Consider the following 18978-nt stretch of genomic DNA (forward strand, 5'->3'; position numbering starts at 1 on the left):
TAAATTTAACCCGGAATGCAGTTTGTCAAATAGTTTCAAAGACTGGATGAAAACCAAACAGGAAACAAAAGCTGGGATAATTACTTTGGGGCAAACAGCCTGAGCTGTCACTAAAACATCACAGACCAACTAAAGGTCTCCACTGTAACTTAGAAGCTGGGTTTGTCTCTGCTTCTGAAGGAGGGTAAGATGAAGTCCACCATGGTTCTGTTGATGGCTTCCTTTCTCGCCCATCACACCCAGAAAGGCAGCTGTCCTGCACCAGGCTTGGGACTGCCCGACATGCTGCAAAGCACCCGCTCCACAGGGGGGCTGAAGCCGGACAATTCTACCACTGGGGAGTTCCCTGAGGCTGAGGACGAGACACTAGTCACTTCATCTCCTCAGCAGTAAAATGAAACTACTTTTCATTGTCAGGTCCCTGGCTGTACTAATATTCATTGTATTCTAAAAATTAAGGACTTACCAAGGGGAACAAAGGATAAAATATCTTAACTGAAGGGACCAACATGGAAACAGCAGAAGGAACAGGCAGATCCTTTACACATGGAAGCATCTGTGAGGTATCATTAACAGTATCTCGTAGATGAGGAAACAAGAAGCTTGCAGAGGAAAAGCTGCACGAAGACAGTCAACAAAGTGAGTGGCACAGCCAGAAGCAAGCCAAAATCCGGACTGTAGACAGAATGAGCACCTTGTTTGTTTTTGGGTGGGTGGGGCTGAGGTCATGTAACTTGAAAACATTCCTCAAGGGAGTCAGATCAACACCACCCTCAACCCCACCAAGAACCACAGCTCTCAAGTCCATCAGCCTCTTCTGAAAGAGACAGTCACACTCAGAGGGAGGTGTGTAAAAGGACTTTTTTTTTTTTTTCTTTTTTGACTGCATTGGGTCTTCTTTGCTGTGCACAGGTTTTCTCTAGTTGCAGCGAGCGGGGTCTTCTCTCGTTGCGGAGCACGGGCTCTAGGTGAGGGGGCTTTAGTAGTTGTGGTGCACGGGCTTAGCTGATCCGCGGCATGTGGGATCTTCCTGGACCAGGGATCGAATCTGTGTCCCCTGCAATGGCAGGTGGATTCTTAACCACTGCGCCACCAGGCAAGTTCCTAAAAGGACTTCTATACCCTGATCCTGAGGGTTCATTCAGCCACCAACTTGCACTGCGCTCCAGGAGGTTGAAATGAAAAACAGAGAGCACTTCCACAAAACTTACCATCTTGAGGGAGCCTCACTAGCCCTTGATAGGAACAGTTTATGTCCATTTTATTTCTTTTTTTTTAAGGGTTTCAAAATAACATTTATTTCTTAAAAATGTCCATTTTAAAGGACAGGAAACTGAGGTCCAGAGAGATCAAATGACTTGTTGACATGGGCTGAGCTAAGGCTGTAATAATCCCGGTCTCCAGACTTTGAGCCTAGAGCACTCCACTGCCTCATGTAAAAGAATCAGGCAAAGATCTGGGAACAAACACAGCTAGAAACTCATCGCTGGGGCTGATCCAGAATGGGGATGTGTAAGTAACATGTAATACCTAACCTGAAAGCTCAAGGTCCAGGTGCAGAAAAAACTTGCCCAGTTTTTTTTTTTTTTCCCCCCAAGAGAAGTGGGCATTCTGCAGTGGGTGTGAGGGGGGTTCACTGTGGAGCAAATTAATCAGTCCTCTTACCACAAAAGCACAAATCAAAGAAAACAGGTGCTTCATTTTCACCTGACAGGACTCAAATTACAAATAATCAGGGTTGGTGCCTTTGCAAAACTCACGTTCAAAACTAAATCAAACTACCACTGGAATTTTTCACAGAACTAGAACAAAAAATTTCACAATTTGTATGGAAACACAAAAGACCCCAAATAGCCAAAGCAATCTTGAGAACGAAAAACGGAGCTGGAAGAATCAGGCTCCCTGACTTCAGACTATACTACAAAGCTACAGTAATCAAGACAGTATGGTACTGGCACAAAAACAGAAAGATAAATCAATGGAACAGGATAGAAAGCCCAGAGATAAACCCACGCACATATGGTCACCTTATCTTTGATAAAGGAGGCAGGAATGTACAGTGGAGAAAGGACAGCCTCTTCAATAAGTGGTGCTGGGAAAACTGGACAGGTACATGTAAAAGTATGAGATTAGATCACTCCCTAACACCATACACAAAAATAAGCTCAAAATGGATTAAAGACTTAAATGTAAGGCCAGAAACTATGAAACTCTTAGAGGAAAACATAGGCAGAACACTTTATGACATAAATCACAGCAAGATCCTTTTTGACCCACCTCCTAGAGAAACGGAAATAAAAACAAAAATAAACAAATGGGACCTAATGAAACTTCAAAGTTTTGCACAGCAAAGGAAACCATAAACAAGACCAAAAGACAACCCTCAGAATGGGAGAAAATATTTGCAAATGAAGCAACTGACAAAGGATTAATCTCCAAAATTTGTAAGCAGCTCATGCAGCTCAATAACAAAAAAACAAAGAACCCAATCCAAAAATGGGCAGAAGACCTAAACAGACATTTCTCCAAAGAAGATATACAGACTGCCAACAAACACATGAAAGAATGCTCAGCATCATTAATCATTAGAGAAATGTAAATCAAAACTACAATGAGATACCATCTCACACCAGTCAGAATGGCCATCATCAAAAAATCTAGAAACAATAAATGCTGGAGAGGGTGTGGAGAAAAGGGAACACTCTTGCACTGCTGGTGGGAATGTGAATTGGTACAGCCACTATGGAGAACAGTATGGAGGTTCCTTAAAAAACTACAAATAGAACTACCATATGACCCAGCAATCCCTCTACTAGGCATATACCCTGAGAAAACCATAATTCAAAAAGAGTCATGTACCAAAATGTTCATTGCAGTTCTATTTACAATAGCCCGGAGATGGAAACAACCTGTGTCCATCATCGGATGAATGGATAAAGAAGATGTGGCACATATATACAATGGAATATTACTCAGCCATAAAAAGAAATGAAATTGAGCTATTTGTAATGAGGTGGATAGACCTAGAGTCTGTCATACAGAGTGAAGTCAGAAAGAGAAAGACAAATACTGTATGCTAACACATATATATGAAATTTAAGAAAAAAAAATGTCATAAAGAACCTAAGGGTAAGACAGGAATAAAGTCACAGACCTACTAGAGAATGGACTTGAGGATACGGGGAGGGGGAAGGGTAAACTGTGACAAAGCGAGAGAGAGGCATGGACATATATACACTACCAAACGTAAGGTAGATAGCTAGTGGGAAGCAGCCACATAGCACAGGGAGATCAGCTCAGTGCTTTGTGACAGCCTGGAGGGGTGGGATAGGGAGGGTGGGAGGGAGGGGGACGCAAGAGGGAAGAGATATGGGAACATATATATATGTATAACCGACTCACTTTGTTATAAGCAGAAACAAACACACCATTGTAAAGCAATTATACTCCAATAAAGATGTAAAAAAAGAAAACATAAAATGGTCATATCATGAAGCACTATGCAGTAGATAAAAGGAATGAACTGGATTTAAGTAGACATATGTCAAAACCAGAATGAATCCAAGAGCTAAGTTGCAGAAAACCGGAAAATTCATTTACATAAAAACTCATTAAAACAAAACAAAACAAAACTCATGGGACTTCGCTGGTGGTACAGTGGTTAAGAAATCGCCTGCCAATGCAGGGGACATGGGTTTGAGCCCTGGCCTGGGAAGATCCCACATGCTATGGAGCAGCTAAGCCCGTGAGCCACAACTACTGAGCCCGTGAGCCACAACTACTGAAGCCCTGCTCCACAACAACAGAAGCCACCGCGATGAGAAGCCAGCGCGCAGCAATAAAGACCCAGTGCAGCCAAAAATAAATAAATTTATTAAAAAAAAAAACTCATACAACAAATGCATTTACCAGGGGCCTGACCTAATCTTTAAGGGGTAGATGAGGAAAGCTTCCCTGAGCATGTGACAATATTGCCTGCTCTTTCAGCCAAACATGGACGGAACATGCCTGCCATGGACACAATTCTGAATAAATAAGTTTATGCCAATGGTCTGCAGCAAAGGACATCAGATGTGACTTTTACTATCTAAAGCTTGCTCAACTGCCATAGCTTGGGCAGGCTGCCATGAACTTAAGACTAAACCAGCTGGTAAAAAAATGGAGCCCAGGACAGGTCCTGTCCTCCTCACCAGAGATCTGGAGGTCATAAATAATAAAGCAAATTGAGAATACAGGGAAAAAAAAAAAAAAAAAAAACCTCTTAGAGGAAAAAATAGGCAGGACACTCTATGACATAAATCACAGCAAGATTCTTTTTGACCCACCTCCTAGAGAAATGGAAATAAAAAAACAAAAATAAACAAATGGGACCTAATGAAACTTCAAAGCTTTTGCACAGCAAAGGAAACCATAAACAAGACCAAAAGACAACCCTCAGAATGGGAGAAAATATTTGCAAATGAAGCAACTGACAAAGGATTAATCTCCAAAATTTGTAAGCAGCTCATGCAGCTCAATAACAAAAAAACAAAGAACCCAATCCAAAAATGGGCAGAAGATCTAAATAGACATTTCTCCAAAGAAGATATACAGACTGCCAACAAACACATGAAAGAATGCTCAATATCATTAATCATTAGAGAAATGCAAATCAAAACTACAATGAGATATCATCTCACACCAGTCAGAATGGCCATCATCAAAAAAATCTAGAAACAATAAATGCTGGAGAGGGTGTGGAGAAAAGGGAACACTCTTGCACTGTTGGTGGGAGCGTGAATCGGTACAGCCACTATGGAGAACAGTATGGAGGTTCCTTAAAAAACTACAAATAGAACTACCATATGACCCAGCAATCCCACTACTGGGCATATACCCTGAGAAAACCATAATTCAAAAAGAGTCATGTACCAAAATGTTCATTGCAGTTCTATTTACAATAGCCCGGAGATGGAAACAACCTGTGTCCATCATCGGATGAATGGATAAAGAAGATGTGGCACATATATACAATGGAATATTACTCAGCCATAAAAAGAAACGAAATTGAGCTATTTGTAATGAGGTGGATAGAGTCTGTCATACAGAGTGAAGTCAGAAAGAGAAAGACAAATACTGTATGCTAACACATATATATGAAATTTAAGGAAAAAAATGTCATAAAGAACCTAAGGGTAAGACAGGAATAAAGTCACAGACCTACTAGAGAATGGACTTGAGGATACGGGGAGGGGGAAGGGTAAACTGTGACAAAGCGAGAGAGAGGCATGGACATATATACACTACCAAACGTAAGGTAGATAGCTAGTGGGAAGCAGCCACATAGCACAGGGAGATCAGCTCGGTGCTTTGTGACAGCCTGGAGGGGTGGGATAGGGAGGGTGGGAGGGAGGGAGACGCTAGAGGAAGGAGATATGGGAACATATGTATATGTATAACTGATTCACTTCGTTATAAAGCAGAAACAAACACACCATTGTAAAGCAATTATACTCCAATAAAGATGTAAAAAAAAACTCAATCTAAAACCTAGCAACAGTCTCCAAGAATCCCACGGGACAAAGTTTCACATTTGAAGAAGTATCATAATTACTGAAAGTGCACAGTCTTCGGGTCGCTGAGCGGGGGCAGCGGTGAGAAACAGGCAAGAATCACAGGGAGGGTGCGGAAGTGGCATTTTAAATGAGCACCTGCCCCCGCCCTTTCCCGCGCAGGTGAATCTGGAGTAGGGGCGACCGGAACGCACCTGGAATCTCTGCCTTCCGTTTCATACAAGCCCAGTGGGACGTAAGGCGCGGGCCCTTCCGGCACGCAGGCCCAACGCTCCCGCGGCCCCTCCGGCCCTCCCGGAAGCCCGGAATCCCCGACGTGCACCGCGCCGTGCTCCGCGGCCTCCCCTCACCGCCCTGCCCGCGCCCACCGGCCTCGCCGCTCGGGCCCCCAGCCCTGCGGCCACTGGAGTAAGGAAGGCCATGGGCGCGGCGGGGACACGACGCGGAGGCGAGGGGCTGAGCCGGCGAGACCGTCCGCCGGCGCCGCGCCCGAAGCCTCCCTCCAGCCCGAGCTCGGGCCGCGGCGCTACTTACTAGCCATGGCTCTGCCAGGAAGCACCACTGGCACCGGAGCCTGAACGGAGGTCTGTGGGTCACCGCGCCGGCGCCGCGAGGGGCGGTGCCGCAGCGTCCGAGGATCCGCCCCCGCCCCGCCTCGTCTCCTGGCCTGCTGTCTCCGCGGAGACGGTGTTTTCTTTCCAGCAAGCCTCAAACACCTATTAATCGCCCGCTGTTTATGTAACATCCTTGTAGTCAGATCCTCGAAAGGCAAGGGACGACCAAAATCCGGGTGGTGCACTAGTCAATGTTTAACAACCGGCCTCTTCGATTCTCAGCGAAAGAACTGAGCCTCTTGCCAGTTGCATCACCTCTGTGGCCAGGGGAAATACCAGAGGCTGATTGCCTTGGGCTATTTGAACAAGTCGCCGTGACGAGGATAGAATTATCTAGGTTAATTTAGGCACTCAAGACAACAGTGGGATTGGACTACAAGGCTGCTACGTGACTGGGGAGGGGAAAAGAGAAACTGGGTTCAGACAGAATATCCTCAACAACAATTCAGTCCTCTAATATGCTGAAATCTGCTAATAATGTTTCAGGATACTTGCACTTATTAGTCAGGATTGCTTTCTGATTTTTGTGTGTTTGTGCTTTTGTCAGGCTTGGGGATCAAAGATCATAAGACGAATAAAGTTTGCTATTCTTAATACTCTGGAATAAACTATATTGAAATGTATCTTAGTTTTTAAAAGGACACTTTATATAAAAAACATTCTGGGGACAATTAGGGACATTTAAATATGAACTGGATATTTGATGCTTTAATGAATTTTGTGTGATAACTGTGATTATGCCAGACATTGTCTTCACTCTGAGGAGATGCATGCTGAAGTATTTAGGGGTGAAGTGTCAGAATGTCTGACTTGAAAATGTGCTTATATAGAGATAAACCAAATATGGCAAAATGTTAATTATTAAATCTAGGAGGAGGATATATAGCTGTTCATGGTACTATTTTAAGACTTTTTAAAAGTTTAAATTTTAACACTTTCATAGTAAACTCAAGGGGAAATGCATAGCAATTATGGGGTTTTTGAAGCTTTAACAGACTATCTGGACCTGGCTTGGCAGCAGAAAGATCTTTAATAACGTTTTAAATTCTGCTATACTTATAGCCTTTTGAGGTTCCTTATTCAATATTAGCCTCTTACAATCTGTAAAAAAAAAAAAAAAAAAAAAGTCACCCTTCATTTAGACTTGGAAGTTTATTGGCATAAAGTTGTATCCAACAATGGTTCCAAACATGGCTGGACATGTTATTGGAACATCCAGGTAGAGATGCCCAGTAGGCGGTTGGACATAAGCCTCAAGCTCAGATGCCCAGCCTGGAGACTGATTTAGGAGTCATCATAAGTTTAGACCAAGATGGAGCTCTGAATGCAAATGACAACAACTCAAGTGGACTGTGAGAGGCACAGGCAGAAGAGGGGCCTGTGAAGCCTGGGAAAGAGCCATCCAAGAGGCAGGAGAAGACCATCAAGCCCAAGAACCGGTGGGTGCTGTGTTCCTTACATCCCATGCAGGGAAACTGCCAACCCGGATTCTAGAGAAGAGGAAAGTAATAAAAATGAAAACTGTTTTTGCGCTTTCCCTTAGAACTTTCTGGGCATAACAGAAAAGCTAGATGCTGGGTTCCAGTTCTGGCTCTGCCACTTATTTTATGTTAACACCTAGGGCAAATCACCTCACTCTCAGGACCTTGTCATCATGTGTAATACAAAAGGATTTAGAGGCAGAAGGAGAGAGGCAGGTGAGCTGAGTTTGTGCAGCCCTTCCACCACTCCACTCCCTGCCCCTTCAACCGCAGCAGCTCTGCCTGCGTGTTTCCATATTCCCTTTCATCAGACATTTGAAAAGCAGCCGAAGAGGAAAATCACTACACTAGATGGATCTCTAAAAACCTAGCTAAAATTCTGCTGTTGCCAACCATGTCTCACCGCTTTAATGTCCATGTCCAGGCTGGTACTGATCAGATTTCCATTTTTACTCCAGAGGACCTATTCCACCATCTCCAGCCATCTCTATTTACATGTCTTGATACCAGTTCAAACTCAACTGTCTGAAACTAAATTTATCCCCTCTAAAAGAGCTTCTCATCCGCACTTTCCTCTTTCACTCACAGGCACCACCCTTTATACTGTTTTCCAGTTCCCTCTGCTCCCCATCCCCTCCTCCCAAAAATCTAAGTCACTTCTGTGTCTTTCAAGTCTTTTACCCCCAACCTCTGGCTAGCGACAGGGCGCTTCTTATTCTCCTGAAGCACCCCTTGATTGCTGCCCCTTTTTCTGTCCCCACGACCACCATCCACAGCAAGGTCTTCCTCATTTTGGGAAGACTACTACAGGCAACTCATAACTGGTCTCCTTTCCACCAGCATCTTACCCTCTAGTCAATCCTTCGTAGTATTAGGCAAGTTAGTCTGGGGGAACATGAGTTCAATTTTGGGGGTGAGGTAGGTATACAAATGACTAAGAGAGATGAAGGACTGAAAATCAGGAGGAAGAATTGGAATCATCTGCACCAGAAAAAGAGAAGAAACTTTAAGAGTGGATGAGATCCTAGAAGAATGTTTGATACTACAAAAAACAAAAGACTCAAACTTGGGAATTATCATATTGGGTTTAGAGCTTTGCACAGGGTGAGAGTCGAAGGAGAGGGGTGGTGTGTGTATGTAAATGTATGTATAACTGCTTCTAAATTTCTGATGCAATTGTCTACAAATCAGAAGACCAGAGTTAAAAACTTTGCTTCATCACCGAAAGGCCATGTAACTTTGGGCAAGTTATTAGCAGCATAGGGATAGCAACTTAAAATACCTACATGGACTAGAAAGGTACCTATGGAGTGAAGCTGGTGACCTGAAGAGAGAAAAGTGAGCAGTGACCTGATAGAGGCCCCTAGCTCTGGCCTACTGTTTCCAGACCCCAACAAAGAAGTCAGGCATAGCCTATCAGTCATGAGCATGAACTCTGGAATTGGATGGTCTGGTTTTAAATCCTGGCTCTAACACTTATTTGCTATATATCTTAGAAATAGTTATCCTCTTTGTGCCTTTATTTCTTCAGCCATAATATGGGGATAATATCACACATAGCCTAAGACTGTTGTGAGGATCACACTATGACCAACTGGGATTTACCCCAGGAATAGAAGGTTGGTTTAACATATGAAAAGCAATTAATGGAATAAACCTTTAATAAAGGAGAAAAGCCACATGACTATCTCCACAGATGCAAACAACTTTTGACAAAAATCCAACACTGTTCATGATAAAAAATACTGTCACAGGCAATGTTTGTGTACCCCTACAATTCATATGATGAAACGCTAATCACTAGTGTGATTTGGAGACAGGGCCTTGGGGAGGTAATTAGGGTTAGATGAAATCATGAGGATGGGGCCCTCATCATGGGATTAGTGTTCCTGTAGGAAGAAGAAAGAGCAAGAGAGCTCTCTTTGAGAGCATAGAGGAAAAGACATACAAAGACTCAGTGAGAAGGTGCCCATCTCCAAGTCAGGAAGAGAACTCTCTAGAACCTAACCATGCTGGTACCCTGATCTCGGACTTCAGCTTCCAGAATTGTGAGAAAATAAATTTGTTGTTCAGGCCACCCAGTCTATGGTATTTTGTTATGGCAGCCTGAGCCAAACTTTAAATAGAACTGTCAACCTATGGCAGTTAGTTTAGTATGTTAGAATATCATGCTAAGGAGTTTTAATGGTCCTGTATGAAACATACCAGTGGCAAAATGGTTGAGTATGTATCAGTAAAAATTTATCATCTCTACTAGAAAACATGTTTTATTAATGGTGGACAAGTGTCATCAAATATTACATAGGGGATTAATTTTACACCTTAATAAGCAATAATAATTCCCAGGGATTGGGGAGAGATGAGGGGGACTTTTTCTTTTCAATTTCTTTGAGCCTTGTTTTTCTCATCTTGAAAATACAGAAAATACCAACCACATAATGCTGCAACCCCTGCAATCCTTAAAGGTCCACGAGAGGTGGATATCCCAGAGTGAATTCTAGTTCTCTGGTTATCGGGACAGTGAAGGGAGGATAAGCTACATAAGTGCCTAATACAATCAATGAAACATCTTTCCATTTGATATTCATGACTAATAACTGGGCTATTTCAGATGAGAAAACTGAAGTTCAGATGAGTAGTTCAAGGGAGGAATTTACACATGTAGAATGTAATGTAATTAGTTTTAAACTACCTCTTTCCTCCTCCCCATCTAGAAGAACAGAAATAGGAATCTAATACTTTCAAACCTAAAATCTGAACATTTAAATTCCACTGAAAGGATAGCCCTCAATTTCCTAATTTTGTTGTATCCATAGAGATTTACAAATGGGGGGAAAGGAAGAAAGAGAGAGGGAGAGACACACTGTCCTTAAGAACAAAGTTTTGAGCAAACTGTACTGATTTATTTACAACTGTAATTTATAAAGAGTAACACAAATATCTTTACACTAATATTATGAAAGAAGTCCCATGGCTGAAATGGGCAAAAAATGAGACTTCAAGACATTTCTAAAAGGGGCACCAAAAGAAGGGAAAAAATGCAATACAACAGTTGTGAGGAGAGTTATAAATATCAAGTATTGCAGCAGGTGCAATTTCATGCAAATGTCTTCAACCACTCAAACTTTATTATTTAGATATTAGAATAAAATATCTTGAATTATGTTGCCTTTTTTTCACTTGATTTCCATTAAGTAAATTAAAATAACTGGCTGTAAACAGAATACATCTAAATATTTCTCCTATCAACCCCTCAGAGACAATCCATTACATTTTAGGACATAGCAGGTTGTGAGGATTTGCTACTTCCCAAACAGATTTTATAAGCAGTCATTCCATGGTCCCAAACGTGTTCCTCGATTTCTTTCACCAAATGTGTCTAATATGAACCTCAATGAATTAAACTGAGAAAGCTGCAAAATAAAGCAGACCACTTTTCAGTTTTGTCATATTAAGAGAATAAAAATCTTTTCAAACCACTGGAACTTTAGTAAGAGAACAAAAACCAAAGAAGAAAAAGAAATTTCAGAAAGTGATGATAAAAACTAGTTTAGACAGCTCTCTGGTTATCTGGCTTTTCTTTAGGTGGATAATAGTGTGGTCACAGACATAATCTCACTGAGGATAAATCCATGTGTACTCAACACCTGTTTTGAAACATTCTAAATCAAATATTCCTCTGGTAATAAAGACCAATGACATTTTTAAAGATACAAGTCAGTCCCCCAAGTGTTAATTTTAATCTTAACATGCCTACCTACTTATTATAATGCTTTTAACTGCTCCTTAGAGACAATTAGGATGAAGTTTAGTATCTGAAGCACTAAGTGTTCAAACTATTAGCTAATGGTGCAAAGATGACCTTAGAAACTGATGTTTCAACATTTCACTAGTTGGTCTGCATTTGAGTTGGCTGGAATCTTCATCCATTGCATTAAAAAAGATTTCACTCTTTTTAAGAACAGAAACAGCAAGCTAATTGTTAATCTATGTAATACTTTTTAGTTTCTGATACTGCTCAGTGGGTAAACCTAAATGTAGCAATTAAAGGGGTCTCTTCAACGAATTCTACCTCTAATTTTCAGTGAAGACACTGCAAATATATATGTGTATGGTTGTTTTTAAATCTAAACTGATGCATGTTCCCTTAAAACAGCTCTTCAAAACAGAACTGCATTCTGCACCCTTAGTTCATAAGGGCACACGGTCAGTTACTTCAAAGTCATTTAATAACTGACCTTTATAAGAAATCATTTTACAAAACCAAAAATGCAAAAGAAAATTTTAAAAAAATTTAACTTTCCAGAGATTGATTGTAATAATTTACACCTTCTTAGACTTGCTATTCAAGCACCCCCATAAGCAAATGAAAGTCTCCGGTTAGTCTTCAGTCAGGAAAATATGTCCATATTTCTCTTGGTTGCCTTAATTTCTTTTGAAATAATTTTCTTTTATATTAACTTTCCAAAGCATCCAAAACTTTCATGATCTGTTGTTTTATGGCTTTGGTAGCATCTCCTGCATTTGGAATCAAATACCTACGGGGGAAAAATATATATATTAATATAGAGCCTTCTGTTCAGGATTCATCTTAGATATCAATTCCAATGTCGAAGTAACCTACAAATCAAGCACAGATGCCCTCCTATGTACTCCCCATCACTTATTTCAACATATACTCAAAAGAGTTATTTTTAAAGAAAGAAAATCTAAATGCAAAAGCAAGGTGATTTTTCATATTGCATAGAGCAAGGTGGAATGAACTGGAGATCAGGAGTCAGGAGGGCTACATTTGGTTCTAACACAAGTGTGAAGACCTGGAAGTCATTCAACCCCTCTGGGCTTCACATTTTTACCTGAAAGATTAAAGATGGTTTAGCTTCGAGAGCAGTGTGGTCTACGGCCCTTGTGCCGGTCCATGAACTGTTTGTCACTGGTACACAATGAGGTAAGGAAGAACTTGTACCAGAATGTAAATTAACTACATCATCCAGCACACTGCTTACTTCGCTGATACGTTTTTAAAACAAGAATTATTTGATGAAGGAAAATAAAAGCTCGTATTTCATTGCAAACCAGCATTTAGTGTAGCACTGGTGTAGATTATTCCTAAAGACCCCTCTGTCAAAAGGTTTGTGAAATTAGCTACTGCACTTAATGAAATCATGTGCTAATGGCTAAACCATATATTACTACAAATTTGTAAGAAAAAAGATAGCGAGAATACTAATAAAAATGGTTCAAGTATCCTGTTCCACCATCCATTCCCCAAAATAGAGAAACAAACCGTGTTTAATAATGAACTAATTCAGTAATTCAGATAACATCAACCTAAGAAAATCTTACCTTTCAATTGCCAGGATTTCTATTCCTGAAGTGCTGCTGTTTCCATACTTGAAGGTAATTAGCTCAGGATGTTTTTTTTTGGATGTTATTTTAACCACAGAATTTAGTGCTTGTCGAGACTGTATATAAGCCAATCCTTTCCGTGAAAGAATCTCCCTCAAACAGTACATATGTGTTGCAGTAACCAACAGATGACTTGAGAGGGACAAAAGCATTAAAAAAACAAAAAGAATTTAAAGAAATGTCATTTAAAACAACTATTACTTCAACAGCCCCAATTATAAAAAATGTTCAACTCCAGATGAAATTACTTTTGAGTTAAAAAGTGAAGACAAAGGATCGTCTATAAACAAATAAGCTATCTAGTAACAGCTTTTAATTTTCCTTTAGTTGTATGCAAAATTAATGTTTTATTAACAGATAATCCTGTAACTGTTTAAGAGCAAAAATTATATTTAATATAATAAAAACTACAATACAATTAGAAATCATTAAAATAATAAATTTTTAGAATCTACTCTATATGGTATTTGGAATATACTACCTTTCAGACTTTTAACAGTAAACTATCCTCATTCAACATACCATAACATATACTTTATGTCAAAGACCACTAAGCAATACCTGGACTGCCTTACATATTTAATAATATTCTGTAACTGGATCCTACAGGCAAAATAGGGATAGAATTATTAATACACACACCCTGCTTTGTGTCTCAGCTCACTTTTAGTATAGTGATAATACTCACACACTTTTATGAAATACAACAGGACAAACATCAGATATCCAGAATGTGGGACATTCTGCAGAACAGTTGGCCTAGACTCAAAAAGGATTCATTCAACATGAAGAAAAGGGGGAAGTGTGGTGAGGGAAGCAGTATTGTTCTACACTGGGTGAGACTAAAGAGAGATAACAGGCAAATGCAATGTGTGAAACAGGACTGGATCCTGGACCAGGAAGAAAAAAACAAAGAGGATAAAAGATACTTTAGAGTCACTGAAAAATTTGAGTGTGTTCTGTATGTTGAATGATGTTTATTAATTTTAAAGTTTTTAAAGATGTGATAGTGCTACTGGAGTTGTGGAGGAGACTGTTCATATTCTTTGGAGATTTATGCTGAAGCATTTAGGGGTAAAGTGTCATATCTATAAGCTTCTTCTGAATGGTATGACAAAAACAAAGTGTATGTGTATGTGTGTATGTATATACAAACATAACGAGAGAGATGGGGTAGTGTGAAAAAAAGTTAAAAGCTGGTGAGTCTGAGAGAGGCTTATAAAGATATTCAATGTACTATGTCTTCAACTTTTCTGTTTAAATTTTTCAAAATAAAAAATTACATTAGAAATATTTTTTAAAACTCAAGACATATAATACAAGTTGACAGAGGGAAATTATATCTCATTGTGTGTTTATTATTTTTTCCTGCACTGCACAGCATGCGGGATCTTAGTCCCCTGACCAGGGATTGAACCCGTGCCCCCTGCAGTGGGAGCTCAGAGTCTTAACCACTGGACCGCCAGGGAAATCCCCAGGAAATTATATCTTATTGTACTTGGATACATAAAATTTCTTCTGCAGCTACCTTTTATATCATTACTTCCCTAAATTCAATTTTACTTCTGAAGAAGGTATTTTAAAAAGTACCTAGGAAATATGTGTCCACTTTCTTTCACTTCTTTACAAGGAAAATGATGCTTGACGTCTGGCTTGTTTATCCAAGTCTGAATGTTTACAACCTCTTTTCTATCATCATCTGACATTGAAGAACTGTCAATTTCATCTATAAAGAATTATAAGATGTTAAAAGTGGGTATCACCAACTTTAAAAATGATACATTTTTTAATAGTCTGAAAAAAATTTCAGTAGTATTTTAAACACACATGTTGGAAAAAAAAAAATTCTAACCCAGCAACTATATTTCCTTATGCCACTGGTACTACTATAAAAGATTATGAAACATCATTCTATATGGTGTGAAAATATACTTTTAAAATATTAAACTATGAGGAATTTCAACTTTTTTTTTTTTTTTTTTTTTTGCGGTACGCGGGCCTCTCACCGTTGTGGCCTCTCCCGTTGCGGAGTACAGGCTCCGGACGCGCAGGCTCAGCGGCCATGGCTCACAGGCCCAGCCGCTCCGTGGCACGTGGGATCTTCCCGGACCGTGGCACGAACCCGTGTCCCCTGCATCGGCAGGTGGACTCTCAACCACTGCGCCACCAGGGAAGCCCTCAACTTTTTTGATTTATATAACATAACTCTAATCTATGACTAGTCTGTTGAGTGATGGCAGAATTGTCCAATAATAATATTAGCATCTATCTTGAGGGCAAAGATGGCAGAGTTCTTTTTCTCTTGCTGGTTTCTTTTTTTTTTTAATTGAAGTATAGTAGATTTACAAAATTATACTGGTTTTAGGTGTACAACATAGTGATTCAATATTTTTATAGATTGCACTCCATCTGCAGAGTTGCTGGTTTCTGATTTTAAGGAAAATAACAACAAAAAAAAAATCCATGCTGGGATAGATAAGTAAAAATCTATTTAGTGGGATTTTTTTGCGAAAGAAATATAAGACATTCTAGTTATTTTGCTTTTCTAACTTAACAAAGGGGAATTACACTCCCTAGAGTTAATAATTGTAAATATTCTTCTCTTTGCTTTTTAAGAAATCAAAATATAAAAAGACATAATAAAAAAATGAAATCTCACATATCTATTCACCTCTAGCTTAAATAAAAAAGTGAAGCACTCATGGATTTCTGCCCAGGCACATCCCCCTTTCTTCTCCACTAAGAAACAGTGACTATGTGAATTTGGTGTCTCATATTTACTTTTAACCCAACATGAAAATTCTTAAATGATATACAGTAGCGTTTTGCATTTTAAGTAAAATTTATATAAATAGTACACTGTTCAATTGTATTCTTCTGCAACTGCTATCCTACTCCCAACATTGTAAAATTTATCCATGTTGACACACATAGCTCTAGTTTTCTTATTTTTCATTACTGTGCAATTTTCCAGAGTGTAAATATATATGTGTATATATACATGTATGATATGTGAAATATACCATCATTTATTCATCCATTTCCCTCCTCCCTTTGTTAATGGAATAACACATATTTAGAGAGAGATAAAGACTGACAGGTAACAGGAAAATGGCAAAAGAGGGGGAGGAAAAAGGAGAAAAGGAAACAATTACAAATAGCACACAGAAGTGCATGAAACAGAAGATAAAGAATAGCTAGAGAAGGTGTTGGGGAAAAATCTGTATAGAAATAAAATACAATGTACTGATTATTTTACTATGATATAAAATAAAAGAAGAAGTATATTTTTGGATTTTATATACAGGAATATAAAAATTTTGTGTAGGAGAAAATAAAAATTCTGCGTATTTGCTTCAGAAAAAAAAGAAATAATATATAGAAAATTACATTTACCTCAATGCAGTTTTCAGGAAGTTGACTCTGTAATATCCATTAAAATGTCAAATGTGAGTCCCTCTAATCTGGCAATCTTACTGTTAAGAATTTACCCTCTGGATATACTTGCAAAAGTTAACCTAGATATATGCATAAAGATAGCCACTGCTATTTGAAACAGAAAGAAAACTGGAAAACTACCAGTGTCAATTGGGAGAAGAATGATTTAATTATGGTATGTTTGTATAATAGAAAGAGAACAGAATGATTTAATTAGGGTACATTTGTATAATAGAAAGAGAATTGTGAAGGTATACAGGCTGAGGTGGAAAATATGAAACATATATTACTAAGTGGAAAAAGCAAGATGAGATTTGGGAGTATTTTTTTCTTATTTTGTACTTTTACATATAACATATACTTTACATACCATACATATTTTAATATATTTTTTCTAACTCAATACACATTAATATTAATTATGATTACTTAAGCAGGGTAATCTGGGCAGTGGGATTATGAACCAAAGTAATAAATTATTTTTTAAAATATAAAGAAAGACAATCACAGAGGATGACAAGCTTCCCTGGCATAATATCCCCATCTTGTGGCCCTTTAGGCTACTGCCTCCAGTTTCAAAAGGCTCTTTTCAGATGTCTCAATTCCCTCAATCTCCTACCTGGGTGGATCAGGGGGATTTAAATCCAATCCCATGGATTTAAATACTATTTATACACTGATAATTCCCAGATTATCACAAGCTTAGACTTCTCTCCTCAGCTAAAGACTCCTATAATCAACCGCCTACTCAGCATTTCTATGGCATAATTTAAGATGTCCAAAACCAAACTCTTAATAGAAAAACCACAGACTCTCCAATCTCCTCTACAGAATTTCACTGTGTCTTTTTTTTTTTTTTTTTTTAAGCAGTTGTTCAGCTACTCCCAGAATTATCTCTATAATCACTCTTGGTGCTTGAAGAAAGCAGTCTATAAATTAGTGTATTGCCATACCTGTGTCATATTCTTCTTCATCCCCAATGCTGAAAACAGGCTTTACACCACGGTAAGGCTTTCCCACTCTGTCACTGCTGCTCACATGCCTATATTCAAAGAATTTTAGGAGGGAAATCATTACTTAAGTTACCAAAGATTTTCACCAAGTATCATTTGAATATTAAAACAAAATACAAATGTTCTGTGCGCCCACCATGTACCACCCAGTTTCAGGAGAGCTATGTTAAGGAAATTGAAACAAGATAAGGAAATTGTTAGCAAAAGTGGCATAAGGTCTTGGGTATGCGGAATGTTTTCAAATCTGTAAAAATTAAATTTTAAACAATTTTAATGTTCACATAAAACCAATGCATTGTGAAGTTCCTTAACCTCTCTGTGCTTCTGTGCCTTATCTGTAAAATGGTGGTAACAATATCTAACCTTCCTGGTTACTGTGAAAATTAAATCAGTTACGACTTCCCTGGTGGCACAGTGGTTAAGAATCTGCCTGCCAATGCAGGGGACACGGGTTCAGGCCCTGGTCCAGGAAGATCCCACATGCCGCAGAGCAACTAAGCCCGTGCGCCACAACTACTAAGCCTGCGCTCTAGAGCCCGTGAGCCACAACTACTGAAGCCCGTGAGCCTAGAGACCATGCTCCGCAACAAGAGAAGCCCGCGCACCGCAATGAAGAGTAGCCCCCGCTCCACGCAACTAGAGAAAGCCCGCGCGCAGCAACGAAGACCCAACGCAGCCAAAAATAAACAAAAAAATTTAATCAGTTAATATTTGGTAAAGCTCTTACAACAATGCCTGGCATACAGCAAGTGCTACATACACGTTTGTTAGACAAAATAGTTTATGAAACCAAATATTCAAATTCCAGTAGGAGTGCCTAATTCTCATATGGGTACAAATGTCTTAAGGTTTTTCCTCTCATTTTTTTTTTCATTACTGTTACTTTTGTTTCAACAGAAACTAAGATGTTACTTCTTTTACATAAATAAACCATGAAAATGAATTTGCCTTTCACTTTCAAGTGACAGAAACATAAACATGTAAATTCAAACTTAGTAAGTTCTGCAGGAAGTATGACCTCTCTCTTTTTTAATATAAAAATCAATACCTCATTACTTTTCAGGTAACCTCAAATAAACCAATAAGTAAACTTAAAATATTTCGACAAAATACCACATGTTTCTGGAGAAAGAGTATTGTATTATTTGTAGAGTAAGGTTCAGCTAAGATATTCTACGATGAAGGAAAACTATGGCTTTTTTTTTCCTTGTCATGTATCGAGAGTTCAATGTGGAAAAAAATCAAGTTATGTGTCTTTAGTCTTAGAATTCAATTTTTCCAGAAGACAGAGATCAAATCTGTATTTTAAATGATTTCTTAATACATATCATCAATAAAAATGAAGACCTAATTTTGTTAAAATATGCTTAAATCTTTATTTCTCCCAAAACAACATTCCTCAACAGAAAACCAGTAAGAGTTGAGTATATAACAGAATTAAGTTAATCAATACACTGCTTACAGTTTAAGT

The 18978-nt window shown here is 38.9% G+C and overlaps 2 protein-coding genes across 4 annotated transcripts in view; both read right to left on the reverse strand.

Moving 5' to 3' along the window:
- NIT2 (nitrilase family member 2) overlaps positions 1 to 6762 on the reverse strand; it is a 39327-nt gene extending 32565 nt beyond the window's left edge. For 2 of the 3 annotated variants that reach the window (XR_014296817.1, XM_082655470.1), the window contains exon 1: positions 6087 to 6762. Coding sequence is in view for 2 of the 3 variants with exons in the window: in XM_082655470.1 (XP_082511596.1) it covers positions 6087 to 6297 (211 nt within the window). In the remaining variant the exon portion in view is untranslated. The other variant, XM_082655471.1, reaches the window with a different exon arrangement.
- Positions 6763 to 10006: 3244 nt separating this feature from the next.
- TBC1D23 (TBC1 domain family member 23) overlaps positions 10007 to 18978 on the reverse strand; it is a 64463-nt gene continuing 55491 nt past the window's right edge. The window contains exons 16-19 of the mRNA XM_082655501.1: positions 17448 to 17536; positions 14647 to 14782; positions 12994 to 13188; positions 10007 to 12185 (exon numbers count right to left, since the gene is read on the reverse strand). Of these exons, the coding sequence (XP_082511627.1) occupies positions 12104 to 12185; positions 12994 to 13188; positions 14647 to 14782; positions 17448 to 17536 (502 nt within the window). The 3' untranslated portion in view covers positions 10007 to 12103. The remainder of the gene's footprint in view (positions 12186 to 12993; positions 13189 to 14646; positions 14783 to 17447; positions 17537 to 18978) is intronic.

This window comes from Grampus griseus, assembly GCF_964374135.1.
Source record: "Grampus griseus genome assembly, chromosome: 5".
NCBI lineage: Eukaryota > Metazoa > Chordata > Mammalia > Artiodactyla > Delphinidae > Grampus > Grampus griseus.